The sequence below is a fragment of the Macadamia integrifolia genome, chromosome 11 (assembly GCF_013358625.1).
Source record: "Macadamia integrifolia cultivar HAES 741 chromosome 11, SCU_Mint_v3, whole genome shotgun sequence".
NCBI classification, from domain to species: domain Eukaryota; kingdom Viridiplantae; phylum Streptophyta; class Magnoliopsida; order Proteales; family Proteaceae; genus Macadamia; species Macadamia integrifolia.
Genome location: NC_056567.1, coordinates 12,173,663 through 12,197,877, shown reverse-complemented (window position 1 = coordinate 12,197,877; position 24,215 = coordinate 12,173,663). Strand labels below are relative to the sequence as shown.

Genomic DNA, 24,215 nt, shown 5'->3' with positions numbered 1-24,215 from the left:
CCACAACCTTTTGACAAACCCTGTCACATCACATGCTCCTCCATATTGGCTGGTTCCCACACTGCAGGCTCAGATAACCCAAAAATAAAATCAAGTCAGAACACAACTAAGAAATAAATTCTTCCAATTTCCGCAAGAGTATAGACAAAGAGAGAATTTTCTTCCATAGGCCATGCGAATCTTTGGGCAAACATTCTACAGTTACAAACTGACTGAAACAATGAGAACTACAAAAATATTTTTTGAAAGCTTAATAGGGAATACATGTTAACCATAAATGGATGGTTTCGAGTAAATATCAAAACTTCTGAGCCAATTGCAATGATTCCAGGGCGTATCTTGGGGCAGGCTGAACCTTTGAATCATTTCAGGGAACCAATAATTTCCCTATAATTTATGTACTGCCAAACTACCTCTTCTAAATTTCACTGCAAAAATGAATAATAAACCAGCACAACTTAATTTGCTTCTTTTTAATCAGCAATTTTCCTCTACATTGGATGATACCCTGGATCCTCCTCCACCAGTTTCGTTTCATTTCCTATCCTACCTTATTAATCAAAAGCTGGACCCGCTTGTTTGTTCTTCAGCCCACAAAAATCATTCATTTCGAATAGCATTTGTTGTAGGGCCAAAGCAATCTGTGCATACCCCAGGAAAGCACCAAAGCCATCAAACTGCTGTCATGCATACTCTGGGCATCACCTTCAGTTGCTTGAAGAATGAAAATTAGATGACCCTTCTGCACCCAGCTTTGGTTCAACTCTTCGATAAAACAATACGTAAGCTGCTGATGTCTTGATCTCATCCTCAGTAACTGAAGAAACATGACTGTCATCAAAGTGATACCATCTATCCTCATCAATTAACTGCAGAACCAAGTAAACGAACATCATTAGATACACTATTATGCTCCATGTCCCGAAGGTAAATATACGGTGAGATCAGGACAGCCTTGGACAGGTTAGCCAACAGTTGCAGTACATCTCACAAAGGGCATCAATTTTATCAGGAATTCAGGTATGCTAAATTTCATAGGGATCTTAGATGTACTGTATTCATAGGTCTAACCCCATGTTTTCCAATGCCTTTGATTTCCTCCTATCATCCTCCCAACGAGAAGGGGAGGATAGAGATACAAGCACATACATTTGCAAAGGAAATCAATGCTCGAGTTCCACCCACAAATCTAAGATTAGATTTACTGACAAATCATTCCATGATCAAGTTGCAAACTAATAAACAAGTCTTTAATTCGCTTCAAGATTAAAATAGTCAAAAGTTCATGGATATAGTGGGAAGAATGCAGCTTCTAATTGCAACTCTAGTTATAAAAATGCATGTGTCTAAGCACAGAATAAAGCACAAGATTAGATTATCTACCTTTGCATATGCAGAGTAGTGGCCACCCCCTAGGCCACCATAATGGTTGCTGATGGCATAGAGCTCATATACATGTGATTGAGGAGCAGGGCCCTTACTCTTTACATACTTGCTCAAGTCAAGATTATGGATAGGGAAATTCACCAAGGTGTCAAGCTTGTTCTTTAGATATCGGCTATACGAAAATCGTTTCAAGTGAACAACTAAAACCTCTGGTAACCGCCACAAGTCCAATTTCTTGGATGCTTGTCTATGTTCCTTACAGGTAGGACAATACCTGCATCGAGAGAATAATACTCAATAATAGGACACACAACATTGTAACAGACATATAAGGCCACATAACAACCATATATCCTAGAGATGTGAGAATACTTACCACATGTCATCAGGCCCCAAGGGTTCCTCCTTCAGAAAGGCTTCCAAGCATGAAAACAGAGATATAGCTTCCTGCCGTGTCTTTTTTACGGCAAAGCCACTTTTGTAGACCTCAGGAAGATCCTCAAGGAAGCTTGTGTCATACATGTCATGTTCCCTGTCGGACCAATCCAGCACAACCCTAATGGATTGAACAGTCCCAATGAGAGAATCATTTGCAAGGGGACTGCAGCTTGATCCCTTCTCATCGGTTAAAGAGAGCTGGTATGACATCCCTCCATTAGATGTCTGCTTTAATTCCATGTTGTCTATGGTTTGGCTCCAAAGTGCAGATTGAGGGTCGCAGCTGTTTGATTGATCGACATCAACTCCTGGAGCAGTACCATTTTCTTTGTTTGCATGGGTCTGAGTTTTAGAAAAATATGATTTTCTCTGTAATGGTCCAAGCACTTTATGTATGGCAATTTGAACGTCAGTTCCAGTTTGTGGACCCTCCCCCAGACAAGTAACCAATGGTGTGCCAAAAAGTCTCGAATCCACGTTGTTAATCATGTCTGATGTGGCTCTGGAGAAAACGAGATCCTGTTGGTTATGATAATCAGGTAGGACAAAAAGGAAGAAGAAGAAGAATGTGAAAGAGGGGGGGGTGTCTGTGTTTTTGTGCGAGAGAGAGAGAGAGAGAGAGAGAGGAAGAAGGAATCAGTTTTTAAATAACGCAAACAGGATTTAAAAACACTGAATCGGAATCCAGATAGGTCCCAGCAGATTCCAATCTGGATCGGATCCAAATCAGCCTGCCTGGAACGGCCTCGGAATCAGCGGCATATTCCAGGCTATAAGGTATTTGCATACAGGATTGGCACAAGCCAGATCGGGGGGAATCAGGACCGGACTTGGCCGATTCTTAAAACCCTGAATGCATAGCATGCAAATCCTGATGACATGTCTCCAAGATTACGAAATAAAACAAGAATACCATCATAGCAGAAGTTTGTGACAAACAAAGTCAACACAGTAATACCAGTGAAATGGAAAAGAATAAATTACTGCAACACTAAATAAGGATTGTCTACATATGGATTGCCTGGGAGGAGGAGGAGGCTTACTTTCCCTTACTTCGATGAACTATCTCTAATCTTGTTAATTCATTGTGGTTTTTAGGAAGTCGATAGGCTACAATATACTCATCATCCTTTATCATAGATAATGGATCACTAGGCTTCTCCAAGTATCGATATATTCGATGCTCAAACACCTGGAGAGTGGAAATCAACTACCTTAAGTGACTGCAGAAAATAATAAATAAATGCAAAGGTTATCAATCAATAATAATATGGGTAATGTAACAATACCTCTGCAAGTAAGATGCTTTCATCGCTCTTTAAGCAGCACGCATTACTCAAGGCCTGCATAAGATCTTTATAGCAACCATGTTTGAGCAGTGAAACGGTGTATGGCATGGGAAGAGTACTTCCATCACCATAAAAAAGGGTTATTGTCATTGACCGAGTGACAGTTGAAGGTAATGGCAATGACAAGTACATGAAGGGGTCAAAAGTAACTGAAACTTTGCTGCAAACTGGGCATACCAGTGTTGACTTATACTGACCCTGAGATTTTTACACAACCTTCATGCCATCAGGGAAAAATAATATAGGCATTAAACTTGAACATCAAAATTTTATCAGGAACTCTTAAGTAATAAACAGGAGCTTCTGTAAACATATAAATCAAGTATAATATTATTTAAGAAGAAAGTAAATCATTTCAATTTGAATGACTATATAATGGGCTAATGAAGGTTAGTTTGAAGTGACTTATTGCATAACATGAGAGTCCCTAGGACATCGATATTGTTGAACAACAAATGGTACATAATCAGATGACAGCGGATAATACAGAGCATAAATGTATGAAAAAGCTTATGTCAACCAGAGCCACTAAAAGAATTCCACGTGAGGCTCACTAGAGCATCATTAAGCCATAGGGGCCACATTGCATTGGAAAGGATCTAGAATAGGAAGGGACGACTAAAACATTGGTAGATTAGTAGCTGAAATTTTTATTCAAGTGTGCTATTTGTCACGGTTCCCAAAATTCCAAGCTTTCAGTGGTGGGATCCTAACTAACCTTGGACACTGGGACGTCAAGATTGCACCTGGGGTAAATATCATCTCCCTCAGTCTACTTCTTTTTCTTTCCTTATTATTCAACCTTTTTGTTCCTAAAATATATGCATAATTTTTATTTTATTTTATTTTTTTTCCTGAGTGACTCAATTTATTGAGAAGCAAAACACAAGGAAAAAAAAAAAAAGTAAAGCTGCTAAAAGAGAATGGAGCACAAAATAAAGAATTTGGATACCAAACATGAAAGTCTGCCCATAACACATTCTCCGTAGATAATTCCTGTTTGCCAAGCATCCTGCATGGTCATTTGCTGACCACAGCCCCCATTGTAATGAGTTGAGTCCAGAGGCAATGGTCCCGATGTTACAAAGAATATGCCCAAACCTACATCACACCAACTCATCCATTCTAATTATGAGAAAACCATTCCAATGGTAACAATTCTATCCCATGACAGAGTGATGATAGTTTCTGCTCTAAATGTACTGCCCTCCCCTACATGACCTGAAAAAACCCAACCACATCCTTAGTAGCTGTCCTACCTACCCCAACTCTAGCAGGACTGCAGGACCCCGGCCATGCTACTGCATGGTGGCGATCTACCTTGATCAATGGGCTAGAGCATTGGTATCTTCTATTCCAGAGATGCACATCAAAATGTACCAGTGAGAGCACATATACTTTAATCAACCATAACAATATTCCATTAAGCCATATATCTAAAGAGGTACCCATCCCAAATAAGAATTGATTAATTGAGTTGAGAATTAAAATTTGACAGTAAACTAAGGGAGGTATTAATCAAAATATGAAATTCCTTCCAAATGATAGCAGCATGTGACTTTTAGGGTGAACCAATTTATATACGTATAAATGAGATCACCTGACAAATATCCACAATTATGGAATCATTTCGAGCCTTGTGATATTCCCAACATTCAGTTGCTACTTCCTCGTCAGGGCGACCATTTGCGTCCTTTGTTTCAACGTAAGGCTTGTGCTTGACACGATTCAAATCCTCATGTAGTCCATCCAGTAAGAAGGCAAGAAGTTCCTGAAGACAAGTTATTCATTTAACGAAAGTAAAGAAAGCAATTTTCAATTGTAGAGTGGGGAAGAAGAGAAGAACTGCACAGATTGGAGGCAAGTCATTCAATCATTCATATCAAAGGCATGCCATTCATCCTTAAAAAAATAGCACAAATGTTATATCTCAATCACTGTTAATGTCTATTCTTTTCAAAGACCTCACATGTAAAATAAGCTTAGAGGTGAAAAATTCTCCAGCTGCTGATAGTGAAGACCTGGAACTGAGTTGATCCTGCCTTACATTTTGGGGGAGGGGGTTGTGGTGTGGGGGAGGGGGTTGTGGTGTGGGATACTAGGTTGTGATTTCTTTGCACTATCAAATGCAAAATTAGGAAGGTTATGAGGAAGTATAGTATGGTAGCGACATGAAAAAAAAAAAAAAATAGACCACTATTTCTTCCATAACTTATCTACAGCTGATGGAAAATAAATCTGTATGACCAAGTTCCATAGGAAGCAAGAAGCTTGTAGAAATAATTATTCTTTATTAATAACAAAATTAATTCCCCAACTAATTGACTGCAACATTAAGATACTACGACAGATAACGGGGCTATGCTCATTAAACAGTAACCAAATTCCCAACCCACAAGTAGGACTGCCTCTCACTAACCATTACCTTCAACCTCCAAACACGCTAATCCAAGCTATAAAAGGGTTGAATGAGTAGAAGAATGCAAACAAGGTGGGAAGAAATCAAGTGATTTGGCAAAAAACTACAAGTATATGGCAAAATCCCAAGGAGCAGTGTCGAAACCAGTCTCGGTTGAAACTGCTTAAAACCAAGAGTATAGACCTTTTTATGCCAGCAGCTATAGTGCTTGCTGTAATGCTCCCCTACATCAACAGAAGTACATGCAATATTGACCCAACACACACTATAACATATTACAACAGCAAAAGCGAATAAAGAAACACAAAATCTTTTATATAATTTTTCTCCGAAAATATGGAAGTACCCACTTTCTTCCCAATTATGAAGTTCTAAAATATCCTTTTACAAGCTTGAACGCCTCACGATGACAGGAGCACCAGACACACCCACGCTATCTTATCCAAAACGACAAGGAATATAGCTTCATTTTTTCATGTCCTCCCACTCAATATTTAAATGTTCTTCCCCCACCTATCATAGGCTAAGTAATCTTGAAAGGGAATAAACTGATTGCAGGGAGGATTCAAACCATGAATGATGGGCCTAAAAATAGGGTTTCCATGAGTAAAAGTCAACATCACAGTTTAGAAGTAAGCAAGCAGGGAAAGGAACAACAAATAATGGAGCAAATAAATAGACAACAACCTATGCAGCAAATGATCAACAAACCAACTATAGACAAGATGGAAGAACAAACCAATCTCTAAACACAAAATCAAATTTCATTCATAACTCATAAGATCCAATCATTTTCCCTTCAGAATTAACCCTACCTAAAAAAAAAAGACAGACAAATTAGGATACGCAAATGTATTGTAAGTATACACGTATGTGTCTCAAACTGAATATGTGGATGCCATGCATTTACTGTTAATTTTTAAGCTAATAGCATTTCTTATGGTCAAGATAAATTTTCTCATGAATTCTTCTGATAAAAACTATCAAAATTTACACTATTTATCTTTTATTTTAAACAAGGTTCAAAGATCCTTATTGTTAATTTTAAGCTTTCTTATGGTCAAGATAATTTTTTCCATGAATTCTTATGGTAAAGCTTATCAAAGTTTACACTATTTATCTTTTATTTTAGGTTAAAAAATCCGACTTTGACCAGAGTCAGGGTCAAAACCAAAGCACAATGGGGAAATTTTCAATATTGCACATTTTGGTGAATTTTTCCTTGGAACTTCATGGAAAAATTATTAGATTGAAAATAATAATAAGAAGAACACACAAAAGGTAGTCTACTGTTGACACCCCTACACATATCTTAGTACCACATAGAATTCTGGGGAGACTCAATAAAAAAAAAAAAAAAACCCTAGTGTATGAGGCTCCCTCTACTGTAGGGTCTGGGAGGGGCAAATATACAGAGCCTTACCAAGCAGGAGAGGCTGTTTCCAAGGTTCGAACCTACGACATGTTGCAATAGTGCTACTCAAGGAATTATTTTTTTGATAAATAAATAATAAGCAAGTTGTTAAAATAGCACAAAGTCAAGCTAGGATGAGGGAATTGAACTCTATAACCAACAAAATGGCACTCACTTTAGCTTATATCTCCAACACATTGACTATAATGGATGAAGAATTATAATAGAAGAAGATAGAAAGGAAAGGAAAAATGAGAGTAGGGGAATGGGTCTCTCACCCTCAGCTCTCACAGCTGATGAATTACAACCTATCTCAGGCAAATCTTTGCAAAACAGCAAGATAAAATTTCATTCAATCAATTCTATCTTGTGTTACAGCAATGCCTCTTTTATAAAAGAGGTTAATGACTCCAAAACATAATAGGACTCAAATAAGGAAACCTACTTAGCTTAGGACTTAAGCTACTAAATAAACAATGACTAGTTCACCAAGAAACTAATAAAAAAACATAATTGGACTCATGATAGGACTTCTAAAAGACAAACTTAAGACTCCAACTAAACTAATAAAGCAAATCTTGTTTTCCTATTTTCTACCCATACTTTAGTCCCATTAAAGTGGCCTACTACAAAAAAAAAAAAAACCATGGGATCAAAGACCCAACACCTACATAAGCCCTTCAAGTGACTTATCTGCATCAGACTACATTCAATTGATTAGAAAGCAATAATCCAGAAATTCCAAACTGAGAATCAATGACAATACAAATAACCTTATTTTTTTGCCCTTCCGATATAACATACTTATTCTTTCAATGAAGGTAAAATCATGTCATTTCACGTGTACTCGAAGAGCGCTCAAGACAATGACAACTCTTGAGAATGACATTTTACATTTAATATTTTGAAAACCCTTTTTTACCCGACTTAAAAGAAATTTTGGGAATAAGAAAAAGGGCAATCAAAAGAAGGTTAAAACTTTCAAATTTTCACCCCTTTAATTACCACAAGATTCACCAAATAATGAAAGTCTCACATGTTTGACCAATCAAACTATAGAAGAACATAGAGCTTCATAGCCAAAAACTCAACAAAGGTAGTGATTGGGTGAAGAACATCATATGCCATAATTGTGGAGAGAAGTGTCACTAGCCAACAAATGCCCCAATAAGATTATTTCCATGAATGTAGCAGAGAAGCAACCGACAAAGAAGAATGTCGATGATGTTGATCCTGATTTATACCCTTATCCTTTTGATGATACTCTTGATATGATGATGATGATAAAGTCGAAACTCACTCTTCTAGTCTTACACCATTCTCAAACCAATTAGTTGATAAAGCTCCAAATTCAGACAAAAGGGTACTCTTTCGCACAATTCGGGTTCTACAGATGTTCATACGGTTGCTGATATTGGGGTAGAAGCAAATTTTATCTCTGTTAAATTTGTTCGCACACAACATTCCACAGAAGCAACTCTTCAAAAAGATTCATGTGCAAGGTTTTGGACCCACAACTCGAGAAGAAGCCACTGCAGTTGTTTGAGTACACTTACAGTTTGGGCCGTGACAGTACCATACTACCATGTGCCTTGCTTAGTAACCCCATCGGCGCACTGCGACCTTCTACTAGAGTGACCTTGGCAACGACATGCTAGTAGTATCTATGATGGTGTGAAAAAACACCATCAAGGTGAAGCAAGGAGGCTGTAAGTACTTAATGATGTCACATGCGCAATTAGACATGCCACTTCAGCTACAATCTTCTGCTCTAGTGACATGTCAACCTACTCTCCCTCCTTTTGGAGTTACATTCCCATCATCTACTTCGAGATCCATGCCACCTCATTGATGAGTACAAGGGTATCTTGGGAGCACGGCCTAACTCGACAAAGTCGACTTCTTTAAAGACCGGCAGAGTTGATGCAGTTGTGCGTGGGATTACTTGGGGTTAATTTTGTAATTTGATTATCTATGTATTTCCTCTATTTTTAGAAGGAGGTGTAGGCCAAGTTAGAAGGGAGATTCTAATTTAGATTTTATTTCCATTATTAGAGTTAGATTCTAATTTAGTCTTGGATTCCATATTTGTTTCAGTTCGAGTAGGAAAGTAGGTTATTTTTTAGTCTTTAAATAGAGTTATTGTACCCAGCGATGAGATTTGAATTGGAATTGAATGAATGGTTTTTGTTTGGTTGAAATCATGGATGTTGTGTGCTTCATATACCCCTCAATCCTCAGACATTCTTCCTTCCTCTTCCCTCTATTCTTCTTCTTCTTCTTTCTATATTGTTTCTGGTTTTCTGCTGTTGATCTTTCCTCGCTTGCAAATCCCCTGTTTAGGGCAGTACATCACAGACCAAAGAATCAAAGGGATCTCCCTCGATACAAGTCCTTTCATCTTCAAACTTTGGAACTAGAATCACCTCGTGATCAGAAATAGCCTCTGCTACTGTAACACTGCCCATCGCTAGATTTGAGTTGCAGGTGCAACCACTCCCCTTTGTGTGCTGTTTTGAGGTGCCTATCTTCAAACTTTGGGACTAGAATCACCTCGTGATCAGAAATAGCCTCTGCTACTGTAACACTGCTCATTGCTAGATTTGAGTTGCAGGTGCAACCACTCCGCTTTGTGTGCTGTTTTGAGGTGCCTATCTATCAGAATCAAGAGGCCCTTTGGTTTCCAGCCTTCACCTGAAGTTTCAGCCCAAACCGCGATCTCTTGAAGAAGCTCCATCAATATGAAGTTTCCCTCTTCCACTAGGCTTGTTCAATTTCTGAAGGTTGAAGAAGACAACCTGAAACTAGATATTATTAAAGCGGTCTTCTTTCTAACTTCCTAAACCCATCTTCTCTTTTAATTCTCTCTTGCCTCTTATTTGAGTTGTTCCTAGATTACCCTGGTTACCTTTCTCTTCTAAGTTGAACTTCCAAGGAATTACTACACTACCATTCTATTGTAAATGTCTTCTATTTACAATTCTGCCATAGCTCATATAAAACTCAAGCTATTTACTGTTTTTCCATTAGTTCTTGATTTGAGCTATCTATTACTTGGATGGGCCCAAAAGCAATCCGATTCCGGTTTTGGAAACCAGATCCGCATCACCTAAACTGATTATAAGGAATAGTAGTGAGGAAAGACATGCATAGTTTAGGTCTGATCCCTTGAATGACCTCGGACAGACCTTTTTGGAGAGAAAGAATCCATGTACCTGACCCCATTTAATTGGGATAAGGCTGAGTTGTTGTTGTCGTTGTAATAAAAGCCTCTCAAGTTTCTTACTACCCAAAAACAAAATAAAAAGGCAAAGACTGGAATGTTTGGAAACTGTGTAATGTATGGCGACACTATGGTTTTAAAATTTAAACTCTTCAATGGGACAAAATCAGTCAGGAGCAATAAGATGCATATTGAAGGCTCTAAAGAGATATAAAGTCAACATAAGATCGGTGTCAGTCAACGTACAGAGGAAATGCTTGAAAATACATAATTTGACACAAGATATGGCCCCAGACAGGGTGGACCGTGAAACTGGATTCATGTAGAAGGCACCAAATAATTTGGAGCAGACTCCCCAAGTCCCCCCCCCCTTATTTTTTGATAAACATAAACTTTTTTGAGTTCAACTCTTTCTTAAGCAGACCAAAACAATTTCGCTGTAAAAATATAATTTAAAATTTGATATTTTTTGTCAGCAGACAAAACAAATTTCTGTAAAAATCTAATTTAAAATTTTGTAATCATGTAAACTTACTTGAGAATCATGTTGGTTATACCCACTGAACTGGGGAGCAAAACGAGCTAGTTTTCCCTTAAAAGCACGTGGAGCAAGTGGTGTCCGTCCAGAGGACCATAATCTCCGCAGCAAGTCACCAAAAGCAAATGCAAGCTCACCCTGTACAACAAAAATTAGAAGTTATTTAATGAATCCTACAGGGTGACCCCATAAGCAAAGAAAAGCACCACATTTTTTAAAGAAATGATACCAGAAAAAGGTCACATACATGCATTCCTAAAGGATTTTGCTTGTTGATCTCCTCACTATAGTCCTGCAAGAAGTACTCAACAAGTGGGGGTGTATGGACCAGACATTGAATAGCACTGTTCATAAAGCAAGTGTTGCCCAGATTCTGTAACCCTGCCAACCCTCCCCTATCACCTTTTGACGCAGTGCTCAATGGACCATATACATCATCAACATCCATCAGTACTGAACTTAAATTATTTCCTTGGATCAAACTGGAACCAAATCCTGTTGAATTGCCATTGGACAGGGTTGAACCTCCTGCAATTGTTACAGGTGACCTTGAAGGTTCAATTGGTACCAGAGCTAATTCATTTCCTGTTGAGTCCATGGCAAATCCAGATGACCCAAGCCCTTTATGCTGTACCTCCAAGAATATCTTCAAAGCCAAAAAAAAAAAAGGTAAGCATTAACAGACAAACACATAAATGGAAATTGAAACAAAATCTGTAATCACAGTAAGAGCTTGAAAAATGTGAGACATAAAAAGCTTTTAAAGTGGTACATAAGAAACACCTTATACATGTAAAATGTAAAGAACCCATTGTACCCAACCCACTGTGGGCTTATGAACTCAATAACAATTTAAAAGCATTGGCCGCCAAAACTAAATCTAAAGTAAAACTAAACAGAAGAAATAGTAGCATATATATGAGCTCAACTATTACCAGTGAATAAACAATTTAGCACCCTTTGCTCAACTCTAAAGAAGTTAGTATACTCAGAACATGGCTATGACTATCTTAGTAAGGTATACCCCACAAATACAGGTGGTATTTAGTTTGAATTTGAATGGGAGGGAGTAAGAAAGCTTGATTGGGAATGAAAGAACAACAATGATCTAAAATAGGATAAGGGCTTTTTAAGGCAGTAATCGATTTAACCACCAATAGTAGCATCAGCAGCATCAGAGGGGGAATGGATATTACCCAAATAATGACAGTAGAAGACTTGGTAGCTACCATATGTCCGGATGGTTTTACAAAATAAAAGACAAAAAATTGGAACAATACACAAAGTGAAATGCTAACTATGAAAATATAAAAATCTATGCTCTATACATGTACGGGTGAGGAAACAAGGGAGACCTGCCCCAATTAATTGTTAAGGTGTGGTACAACCAATAAAGGGTCAAGCACAGATTTGGTATGCAAACAAACCTGGTTGACTCAACTTCAGCCACAGCCACGCCCTGTGGATTACATTGTCAAGTGTAAACTGAGCATATGAGTGTTCCACAGGGCACTATGGATGAACAGATGAAATTAATTCCCATCAATACAGTACCCTAATGGATCACTCTTCAATAGCTCTAATCTATCTAACTTTTCCTCTTTGAATTGATAAAAGTACCTATTCTAGCAAATCTGACAATTGCTATATTGTAAAGTGCACTTACATGCTGGTCCATCTGCAAGTTCATCTCCTCCAGAGTACGATTTGAAATAGTCAACGATGAATGTTTCCGCTTATTGAAGTAATCCCAAATGCGAACCTGTAATTAAATAATTAAATGAAACCATTTATTCAGTGTGATAAGAGCTTGAAACGAGAACTTCATGTCAAATAAATGTGAGACATGCCTTCTTCTGTTCTAGCTTGTGAAAAGTGCACACCCGGTCATAAAGTTCACGTACAGAAGCCTGAAGATAAAATTATCAAGTTAGGACGGAGGCCTGAAGATAAAATAATCAAGTCAGGAGCCACGACATTCAAAGTTCTCAAACAATAACAATGGCAGCACCAGCCTTACTTCATCAAAAAGTTGCAGAAGTAACCCAACCTACTATTTGGGTCTATTTTGCATTAGCTGTTTGAAAATAGCATCGGTATTGGTTATCCTCGAGTTATTTTAGGATTCTATGTGTAATACCTAGGGCCAGTCGACACAATGCTGATAAAACTTATCTTGTCTCTCCTCTAACATACCCATCTTTATCATTTCTTAGCAAGATTTTAACACCAATTTGTAATCCATCAGTAAGCACCATTAAAACCTCAATTTTTCCTATCCCCACCTCAACCCATCACAAATAAACTCTGACCAACATACAATTGGCCAACCGAGAAATCCATCTAAAACCTCCCACCTTCATTAGAAACCCATTACCTGATTTTTTAAGCCAATAAGGCAGCCAACTTCACCCTTAGAAGTCCCCGACTCAAAAATCCATACATGTACAAAACTTGGTTGAATGAACCCAACCCCAACCACAGAACCCCTAGTTAAGCTTGATTTAATAAACTCAACCCCAACCGCAGAACCCCTAGTTAATTTTTTTCCACTTAGCTCCTGCATCAGTTTACTAAGTATGCCCCCCACCCAAAAAAAAAAAAAAATGTATATCCCTAGCTCCACCTCTGGACTCTGTTTATGGGAATGACATAACAACTTTTTTCATGGCTTCCATTGTTATTCTCCACATAAACCTCATCAGTGACAATAATAAGTAAAGGCTAAGCAAAACAAACAGTAGTGGATGAAATAATAAGCAATCATGAAAAGCGATCACAACATGCAAGTTAAATGGGTGAAAAACCATGCGCCAAGGCACCTATCCTTATTAGGGCTGTTTGGTAGCCTAATAAGGTTTCATTTGGTGGGTCTATGGCATTCAGGTCATAATGGAAAGAAGTTTGAATATTTATTACCTAATCTCCTGTTGCTTTCTACAGTTTTGTCACTCTTTGTATGGCTCCATTTGTTCAAAAGAAAGTTTTCTTCACAAATTGTCTTAGAAGCAGAAAGAACTTGTCTAAGAATAAAAAAAAAAGAGAGAAACAATTTTATTGAAATGCAATAAAAAATGGAAATTCCTGGTAATTTTTGTGATTTTTATTTTCCAAAGCTGTTGTATCTTGGTCAAACAATCACTTGCCGCCCATGGAGGGTGCCACCTCCACCATACAATTTGAATCTTCCTCGATCTCACAAAGGGCTGAAATGGTAAAGAAATACAAATAGGTTTATATCTACAGGTGATCTTCCAAAATTTCCATGGAAACAAAAGGAATCTTATTGAGCTTCTTTCTAGGATTTTCTGCCCTGGCCCTACCTACCCCTCTCATGGATCAGTTTGAGGATATGGTCAGACAGTTAGCGAGCAAGCTAGCAAAGCTCTCCCCAGGCCATTCCTAATAATGAATTGCGAAATGGATAAAAAATCAAACAAAGAGGAATTACCTTTTTACTTATCCTGATAACTGACTGCCTGTTGTCTCTAGAATCAATCAAGTAAAGGCAGAGAGGATAAACCTCTACAGTAAAGGTCTTGTGAAGGACACCTTGAGAAATCAACCTTCTGGGTAGTGCTGGTCCCCCTTTATACCTGCAAACAGAAGACAAAGGAAAGAATGGAACTGAGTCTACAACTCATCTGACTAGAAGGTATGAGATAAGAACTCACAGATAAATGAATGGAAGAAATATACAGATTAGATTACCAATCATGAAGCTCCACTACGATGGAAGAAATATACAGATTAGATTACCAATCATGAAGCTTCTTCCAGACTTCTTGAGCAACCAAAACATAATCACGTCCTTCCTCCAATGGTCTAACAAGTTCCAGGTCATTAACTTCACCATCATTGCTACTCTTAACTATATAGGTATTATCAATTTCTCCAGGTCTATCTGCTTTCTTCGAATGAAATCCATTTGAAAGTTGGGAACCACTGGGATGCTCATCCATTGAACAATCACCCGTACCTTGTCCACTGTATCTCTGCCAATCCACAAACCATCTGCACAAACAACAATTTGACATCAAAGCATAGTTAATAAAACCAACATCTTAAGGTATTGTGAAGAAAAAATATTCCTACATCAGTATTTAAAATGAAACAAAATTATCCACGAATTTCCTTGAGTTGTATTAAAATGACCACAGTATCTTCCATTATTCAATGTGAAAAAAAAGGGAGGTGGGGGGAAGTAATCTTCATTACTTCCAAAAAACTCACTAACCATCAAATGTAAGGTTGTATCCTATTCATTATACTTAAGAACAGAACTACATTGATTGGTAACATCACTTTCCAACTCCCATTGGCCATTGCAACACAATCCAAGTTCATTAGCTATCAGATACATAATTACATATAAACATGCATTCCAGCTGAAATCCAAAAATTCATTGCAATGCTTCTAAGTTACATGATTTAGGTCTACACTTGAAACATATCAGTTGAAACCGCAATTAATGCCGACCCGGTTTAAATTTCGGCCAGATTTTAGTAATGGTTTGGTTAGGCCTTAGTTTTTTTGTCTTTATTATATTGGACTGAAATATAAAAACCAAAGTGGGGTTGTTTAAAGGGTGCATGAAAATTAATATTTTCTCTTACGAGGTCACTAGGTACCATGACCACTGTTAGTTAAAACGGGAACGGCAAAAAAACATAAATGCATGGTATGGGTTTTAAACAGATAAAAACGATGAACGGTACGGTCAAAAAAATGTCAAAAAAACATGGAACGGCAAACGGACGAAAACGAACGGTACGAGTATTAAACGTGTAGTTTTCAAAAAAACGAAACCAAAAAAAGGGTAGTATACTCATGCAATTTGAGAGATTATTACCTGTATACATGCATCTAATGTTCCAAAAGCTCTGGGAGTCCCAAGATAAAATAGCCCAATGGGCTACAAGAAAATGAGATGTTGCTAGCTTTAGCTTCTCCTTACTCAATGGGCTATAAGAAGATGAGATTTTTTTCCTATAGATAGTATGGAAGTTAAAAACCAAAAACCAAAAACCAAATACCATATTGTCTTCACTCTTCACTTTTACTAATAGTTTTTTTTTTTAATTAATTAATTATTTTTTTTTATAAAATTCCTATTTTACCCTTAAAAAACGGATACGCGTTTAAAACGGCCGTTTAAAACGGATTCTTTTGCCGTTTCCATTTTTTTCGTATTGTATAATAGCATACGGGAAAACGCGTTTTAACTAACAGTGACCATGACTAGTCACTCTATCCTACTGTTAGTGATGTTAGGCAACTAGAGTCCTTATTAGGAAATTTGGTTAGAATTTTTAGACTTCAAATACAATATTTAATCAGTGGCTGAGTTGATTGTTATTAGAAAACTACTTTAGTTGTATATGAGTCCTATTTAAGAAAGTCAACGATATTATATTTTATTAGAATTTGAGTTGCTTGTTATTAGAAAACTAGTTCAGTTGTCTATGAATCCTATTTAGGAAAGTTAAGATATTATATTTTATTAGAATTTGAGTTGATCTAGAAGATTTCTTTTGTTTTCCAGTATTGTACCCCCTACGGTATATTGGATTTGATTTGATAATGGAAGTTTGAAACTTTGAATTGTTTGGTAGTTGCTAAACTTGTCTCTCCTCTCCTATAAAAAATTAAAAATTAAAAAAATAAAAATCTCAGCTTTATCCCAACTTAATGGGGTCGGCTACATGGATCCATGCAAAACAAAGTAGGGAAAACTGAGGTCCAAGCAAAATAAGGGAAACAAATAAATGTCAAATGAGAGAAGAGAAAATAAACGAAAGCAAGAGGAAAGAGGCACAGCCCAATAAGGTAAGAGAATCTCAGCTAAATGGGGTCGGCTACATAGATCCTTGCCTTCCAATAGACTCCATCAAAGGTCATACTTGGGACAAGACCTAGACTATGGATGTCATTCCTAACATCTTCTCCTATGGTCATTTTAGGCCTGCCCTAGCCCTTTTAGCTTCTTCGACCGAATCAGATCACTCCTTACAGGGGGCGTCTCCAAGCCTCTGTGGAACATGGCCATAGTACCTCAAACAACTTTCTTGGAGCTCAAATATGCTACACATAACTTCTCTATATGACACTTCTTAACTACCCAACATTCCGCCCCATATATCATAGGTTCATAGCCAGTCATACAACAATCCTATAGAACTTTGCTTTGCTTTAAAGCAAAAACCAAATCTCATATTTCAGATAGAGTTTAGACCACATTTGGACCAAAACCAGGTATTGTTTTCCAAAATTTTCCACAAACCAGGTTTCGTCTTAGGGTCCAGCGAGATGTCCCAAAATTTCAGCTGAGATGGTCGAGATTTAGAACCATGCTATAAAGGAATATGCTGGTCACACACCATAATTACTCTCTCTCTCTCTCTCTCTCTCTCTCTCTCTCTCTCTCTCTCTCTCTCACACACACACACATCCCCCATGGTAAGGAAGGTTTTCTTTATTTTCAACTCCTCTCTCTCCTACTTTTTCTCCCTTCTTCTATTGATTTGTTTAATTTCAGATCCTAACTTTTAGGAAAATTTATTTCTTCTTCCATCAACCACCTCTTTGTTCCCACTCAACTCCACCATCGCTAGTTTCCTAATCCAAAATCCTAGGTTGCTTCCTCCCTATTTTATCTCCTCCATAACACCCATCGATCCCCTTTTTCCTCTCCTTCATTCCTCCTCACCAAATTCAAATACTTGACTGCTCTATTTTTTTATTCTAATTCTAGAAGTTAATTGTCAAGATCTTGTAGTTCCGATGTTAAATTCTGACAGATCTAAATTCAGATGGGCCATATCACCTGCTAGAATGAAGATCAGATATGAGCAATATTAACCATCAGATCTGAATCTTCTCATCCTATCTCACCAGTGGGCCCATTACCAGCAGGCCAATCAGATCCATCAAATCTGATCATTCGGCATCAGTAACCGCTAAAGCCTTATATTTTGTCTTCCACCCGTGGGTGAACCAAGGAAATGACTTGTAGATAAGAACCCCATGTTATTTTAAAGAGAACTAACAAGATCAAATACCATGAACAAGAAACTGTATGGATTGAAGAAGTAGAACAGGATCTCGGTGAATAAAGCTTCAAACATTTAGTAGTGACAATAGTGCCTTTCAAGGAGCTACATGGTGGAACACAGATATAGGGTGGGCGTTGCCGCATTTGTGAGTGGAACCAATAAAGTTAAATACTTCACATGGTGTGAGCACACAAAGGAATTTTGTGGCATAATACAAAGATTTGTGGCATCAATGATGTATGAAGGAATGGCGATAAGGTTAGATACTAGGATGACGAAAAGTGGAAGTTGGCAAGCACTGAGACTTCTGTTGGCATTATATTGATTGAAAGGAGCCTTATAGGCAGCGAGAGAGGAAGGCACCCAGCAATTCAAGAAGTCCTTGACTTTCAAATGAAGATAAAAATTGTGGAAGGAAGGTGCAATAGGACCATTTTCTATTAAAGCTTATTACAAAAAATCAATAAAATGGTCTGCGCTCACATAATCTACACATCGGAGACTTCTACAGCCCTTCAATTTATAGTTGTAAACGCATCGCGTAGGCGAGAACCTAAGTGCCTTGTTGATGTCACCTTGCATAGTTGCATCTAGGTAATGTGAGAATAGGTTACTGCTAACCTATCCTACAGTCAGGATCGATAGGTTGCACATTCGTAGACCCTCAAATATGTTATCAATAGGCTCCAACAGAAACCAAATTGCAAGATATAAAATTGAAACTGAAATTAAAAGAAGAATGGGGAAGAAGATGGGGAACGGATAGATGGATCGAGCTTCTCATTCTCACCTAGGCCTCTCACCTCACATAGGACTCTCTCCAACTCTACTATCTCTCACAGCACTCATGGTTGCAAAACCAAAGTCTTTCATCTCACTACTGTCTCTCTCACATTCGTAATGGTTCGGCACAAGATGGTGATTTTGATTTTGATGTTTTTGTTTTGATGTGTTGTTGTTTGTTAAGCTCCCCTTGGGTTGGATGCTCCTTGTTGGCTAATGCCTCCATCCCCCCCCCTTCTCTCCCCTTGTATATTCTTCTTCTCTTGGTAATGAATTATTTTTTCATCAAAAAAAAAAAAAAAAGAAAAGTTCTTGAGCACTATGGCTCTTACAAATATAAAGTAATATAGAGCAATATCCTACTTCTAAAAAGGAAAGAAAAAAATTAGAAACTTCTAAAAAGAAGTCCACAAATGCAGTGGATCCTGTACTAAAAATTGAAATCGAAATTAGCAACTAAAGATCGAGTGTGGATCAGGTTTGCGTACAAGAACCAATCTCGTACGATCCTGATCCCTGTAGTGGACTCCATGTGGGTGGATCAGATCGTATGAGAATGGTTCTTCTACGAGAACCTGATCCGCTCTCTTAAAGATCCCTTAATAATATCCCAAAAAAGGTAGCAACTAGCGGTGACACTGTTCATGTGAAAAGCATCGTGAACAGTTTTTTGGCCTCCTAATTCTAGTTACAGAAAATATAAACAGAATAATCTCAAAATAGAAACAAAGATGAGGGGAAAAAAAAATCTTCCAACCTTCTTTAAAAAGTCCCAGGAAGTCAGCAACCTCTTCCAGAAAAATAATATCCACACAAGTCAGAAATCTGGAGAAATCTGTCACAATCTTTTCATACGAGCTGGCTATGGGGCCACACAAGCTGGACATTATCTCCTCCTTAACCAGCAACAAAATCCGTGAAATATAACTCCTAAGCAATCTACCTGATCTCTTATAATATGCTCCTCAAAATTAGAAATTTGGCCCCCTGGAATGTGCTCCTTTGAACCAAACAAGAACCAGGCCACGTCAGACCAGGCTGTCTCCCACAACAGCTGAATCTCAGAGTGATTCTGGACTGTTTTTGGGGCCTTGTTCCTGCAGCTACAACTGTGCTGGAAGTGACCTAGAACCACCAATCTACATCACCAGGCCCCCTCCAACTCCTTGGTCACCTAGACGCGGTGACAACTATGCTCCAATTGGAAGCATTTACGAGTGTGGGTGCCCTAGCCCAGGAATTGAACGTTGGATTGATCCAATAAAGTATTTCTAAGTTAATGAATAGAAGAAGCTTTCGCAAGGAGGAAAAATCCGCAAGTCATTTACTTTTAAACTTGTTTGCTACCGTTCCACCTAAAAGCTTGAACTGTTAGGGAAGGACAACGTCAATATATACATCAGCACTCCCCAACACATGCAGGCCAAGATCCCATGGTCCTTGCATGTGGAGCTTACGAGTCATTTCGAGGGAGAAGAAGTGCCAGCCCTTACCCCATTTTTGCACTTCCCAAGAGTCAAACACTCAATTTCCCTGCTCTGACACCATGTTCGCTACCGTTTCACCTAAAATCTCAAACGATGAGGGAAGGGCAGCATCAATGCATACATCAACAAAACTGTCTACAGAATAACTGAAATTATTATCAGGGAACATTTCATATGAACCAGGCAACCCCAAGGGATGGGTGCTCCAGCCCAGGAATTGAACTTCGGATAGATCCAGTAAAGGATTCCTAAGTTAGTGAATGTAGGCAGAATCTGCAAGTCGTTTACTTTTAAACTGTCTACAGTCAAGGAATAACTAAAATATTATCAGGGAACATTCCATGTGAAATCGGCAACCCCAAGTGATAGTTACCTACTATCAAAATATGACCAGTAACCCAGTTAGGTCCTAAATTGACTGGAGGAAAATTTTGATATGCAAAGGTTACATTCAGATATCAGCTTCTGCATGCATGCATTCAAATGGATTCCATTGTAACACTTAGGAAGTGTGAGGCTAAGACACATATGTCCTGTATGCATGTAAAGTACCTTTAAGTATGGAGAGGTAAGCTTATACATATGGAAACTATAATTAAACAAGTCTTTTATCGTAGAACAAAATGAAGAATGGTTAGAAGTAAGAAATTGCCCTTTTTTGATGAGTCATAAAGTATAATACATTGGAACTCTTTTAGTTTCTCACACCCAAACTTCTGTCAAGAATGATAACCATCATTAAGAAGAATCTTCTCATCTCCATGACAGTTCTACATGTTAACAAATATGCAACAGGAAACCTGATTTTTCCCATCCGGATTCCAAGATTTATAGTGGTTCATGCATTCCACAATTTTTCATGCTTGTACACATTATCTTTTCAACCCATCTTCTTTTCCCATTGGTAAAGTGGTGTTGGACAGCATTGGGATAGCTTCTCATCCCCTTCCCGCCACCCTCTTAAAAAATAGGCATTGCAAACACATTCCCTTAAACCGATGATCTGATAGACCAATTATTTGAAGCACTTAATGGCAATTCAGATCAGTTGAAAAGACATCAAAGGCATTATGCGCAAAGCAAAATGTCAATGGCAATAGCTACCCATGAAAAAATAAAAAATACAAAATACAAATTGTCTATTTAGAAACTTGGACTTCTCTTTCATTACTTCAATGCCACCACAGAGTTGTTCTTCGTATTTATCAAATTGAACAAATCCAATTAATTTTTACACAGATTGATCTGACAGTGCTATAAGCAAGAGGTATAAACATTCACAAACCAGGTAAGCAAGATTGCATCGTTAAAATTCTCCGCAGAACTACCACCAAAAATATTGTGAAATTAAGGTTACACTTGGTATGCATTCTAGGTCCAGTTGTTGAAGGTCCACTAATGTAGGACTAGATCTGAACAATCAAACTAGCCCCAACAACAGAAACTTGTAACCAAAGAACAACCAAAACCAGCTCCACAGATATATGAGAAATCAGACTTCACATAACAGTCTAGTAGCACTATCGATCTTAAGGAATATTAGCACAAAGAATAAACAAAGAGAGCAGCAGCCCTTAGAACTAAACCAGGGACTGATTAAGTGTATTAACCACTTCAAGTTCTTCTCAAGTATGATCAGGAGTCCAGAAATCAGCAGTCATAATAGCAGAGATGTCGAATCCAGAAAATAGAAGCTAAAGCCGCTAGAAGACAAAAATAGGGAGATTTTGAATATCTCTCTACAGGCTCCTCAGAAACAGTCCAAACTAAGGTCGATCCTTAGTAGTATATGGATAAACAATCGATCAAAATCTGGGCTCAAACCGAGGGCTGGAACTGCCCTTTTTAGAGGAGACCGATTGGCAAAAACTGCAGAATTTTCTGGGCAGCAGTTTAAAAATAAATACCTGGTTGTAGCAGCAATATTAGCTTGAATATAGATTGTAAAGAAGAGAAGGAAACACACTAAGAACCCTCCTGGACTTCACGCCGCAAGGAGTCACCTGGATCAGACACCAAGCCCTTCTTCCTTGATCAAACACAAAGGAATTCTCTTGCAGAGAAAGCAGCAGCAGCAGCCATATAGTTTGTCAAAATCGTGGCTCATTAAAAGAGCCATCATCTTTATTTATAACAGTGATAGGGGTTACATAAAATAGAAACTAACTTTAGTTTCCAAAAACTGAAATAGGAAACTAAAAATTAGAAACTCAACTAGTTACTAAAACTGAAAATAGAAACTTACAAAATAGAAATTCCTTTAGTTGCTAAACTGGAAATAGAAACTAATTTATAACTGAAAATTAGAAACTAAATAACCCCATCTAAAAATATGAAACTAAAGAAAAATGAAACAAATCACTGAATCCCGTATGCCACCTTAGAACCCCTAGTTTAGACCCATAAAAGTAGCCCAATATACTCCGAACCACATGGACTGAAGGCCCAACACGTATACAACCCAACCCTAAGCTTATTCCTAATAAAACAAGCCTAGTTTGGTGAAGAATCTGCATCAACTAGAAATCCCAAACGCAGCCTTAGTCTTCCACCCATGATCTTAAACATCTAGATTCCCTATTTATTAATGAATGTTTTTCTCATCTTATCTTCTCAACCTCAACGGTAAGTTTGCTCCATTGCAATCTAGTAGTCAGAGTCTGGAAATAGCCTCTCCATGAAGCGAGGGAAAGGCATACATTATGACCCTCCCCAGACCCCGTAGTGACGGGAGCCTCGTGCATTGGGTCTGCCCTTTTTATCTTGTTCCAAGAATGCATACCAAATGCAGCATAAGTCTTTAGAAAAACACGTATTCACCCACAACCAATGAAAATAGAGCAAAACAGTCCAGCCATTCTCAACTTCTGCCTGGTTCTAGGGCACACATAGGAAAACAAAAATCTTTTCCACAGTGCGGGGAAAAGTTGTTTCAGTGGAAAGTCATAAAAAAATCAATATTCAGGGCAACGAAATGAACACAATCCGTTGAATTTATACGACCCATTACATTTTTAGAGGAAAAGCAAAAGTCTGGGCCTGAGATAACGAGAAAATAAAGGAATTTGAGACAGAAATTAACTTTGACAGCCAGGACTAACATCTGCTTGAAACCGACACGTTGCTGCTACACATCCTGATACGAAACTTCGCTCATTAGGGGTACAAAAAGATAAACAGATTTTTTTATGAGGTGCACGCACCATAGAGTTCCGGACAGAGCCATTACTACGCGATATCAATCGAAGAAGAAGAAGAAGAAAAAAAAAAAGTTGGAACCCCTAGAATCAAATACAAAAACGCCAGAGAGAGAGAACGAATATACCCACTCGACGCTCAATAGTAGTATATTCAACGAACATGTGGATCAAAAGAAGCAGCATCACCGAAAAACAAACTAAAAAAATAATAATGATGAGGCGAAATAATTTATAATAGCGAAAAGAATCAGACGACTGCATAATCCATCCCGAGATCTTACCTACTGGAGATAACGTAATACAAATTTCCTTCCTTCAACTTAGATTCTGCTTCTTTCGTTAGTTCATCTATAATCCTTTTTTCTTCCTCCGGCGTGCACGGCAGGCAACTCGCCTCATTGTCCATCAGGTAACCAGAACCAGGAATCGTCATGCCGGATCAAAATCGGGATCCTATACCTCCTTAACGGAACAAACTCCAGCAAAACAAATAATCGAAGATCCAAAACTCGGCCTTCGTACTCCAACCACCGATCCCCAATCTGTTTTCGAATCAATTTCTGTAACCTCAACGGATTCTCACAACAATAATGATAAAAAAAACTGTAACCATGGAAAAAAAGACACTATCTTGCTTGAACTAATCTTTCCCGCGTAGTTGGATGTCTGGACGATGTCCACTATAATATCAGAATTCGTCAGATAGAAAATTTTGAGCTCAGGCACATTCTGAAGGCAATCGAACTTAGCTCCAACAACGACAAAAATACAAACCCTAGATCGTCGCTCAAATTTGACCTCCGGCTAAATTCGAGAATTCGAGAAAGAGCACAGAAAGGCAAAAATAACGAGAGATCGTATTTCTTTCACCGTCTTTTCAACGACCTCTCTCCCTCTCTCTCTCTCTCTCTCTCTCGAGGCA

At 38.1% G+C, this 24,215-nt stretch overlaps 1 protein-coding gene across 1 annotated transcript; it reads right to left on the bottom strand.

Moving 5' to 3' along the window:
- Positions 1 to 141: 141 nt before the first annotated feature.
- On the bottom strand, positions 142 to 24,215 carry LOC122093876 (ubiquitin carboxyl-terminal hydrolase 9-like). Its single transcript, XM_042664421.1, has 13 exons — positions 23,575 to 24,215; positions 14,527 to 14,781; positions 14,219 to 14,363; positions 12,618 to 12,677; positions 12,434 to 12,529; positions 11,015 to 11,413; positions 10,765 to 10,905; positions 4,774 to 4,944; positions 3,114 to 3,371; positions 2,868 to 3,016; positions 1,763 to 2,326; positions 1,384 to 1,660; positions 142 to 869 (listed from the first exon to the last, which is right to left on the bottom strand). The coding sequence occupies exons 1-13, from the start codon at positions 23,724 to 23,726 to the stop codon at positions 708 to 710; spliced, it is 2,829 nt and encodes a 942-aa protein (XP_042520355.1). The 5' UTR covers positions 23,727 to 24,215; the 3' UTR covers positions 142 to 707.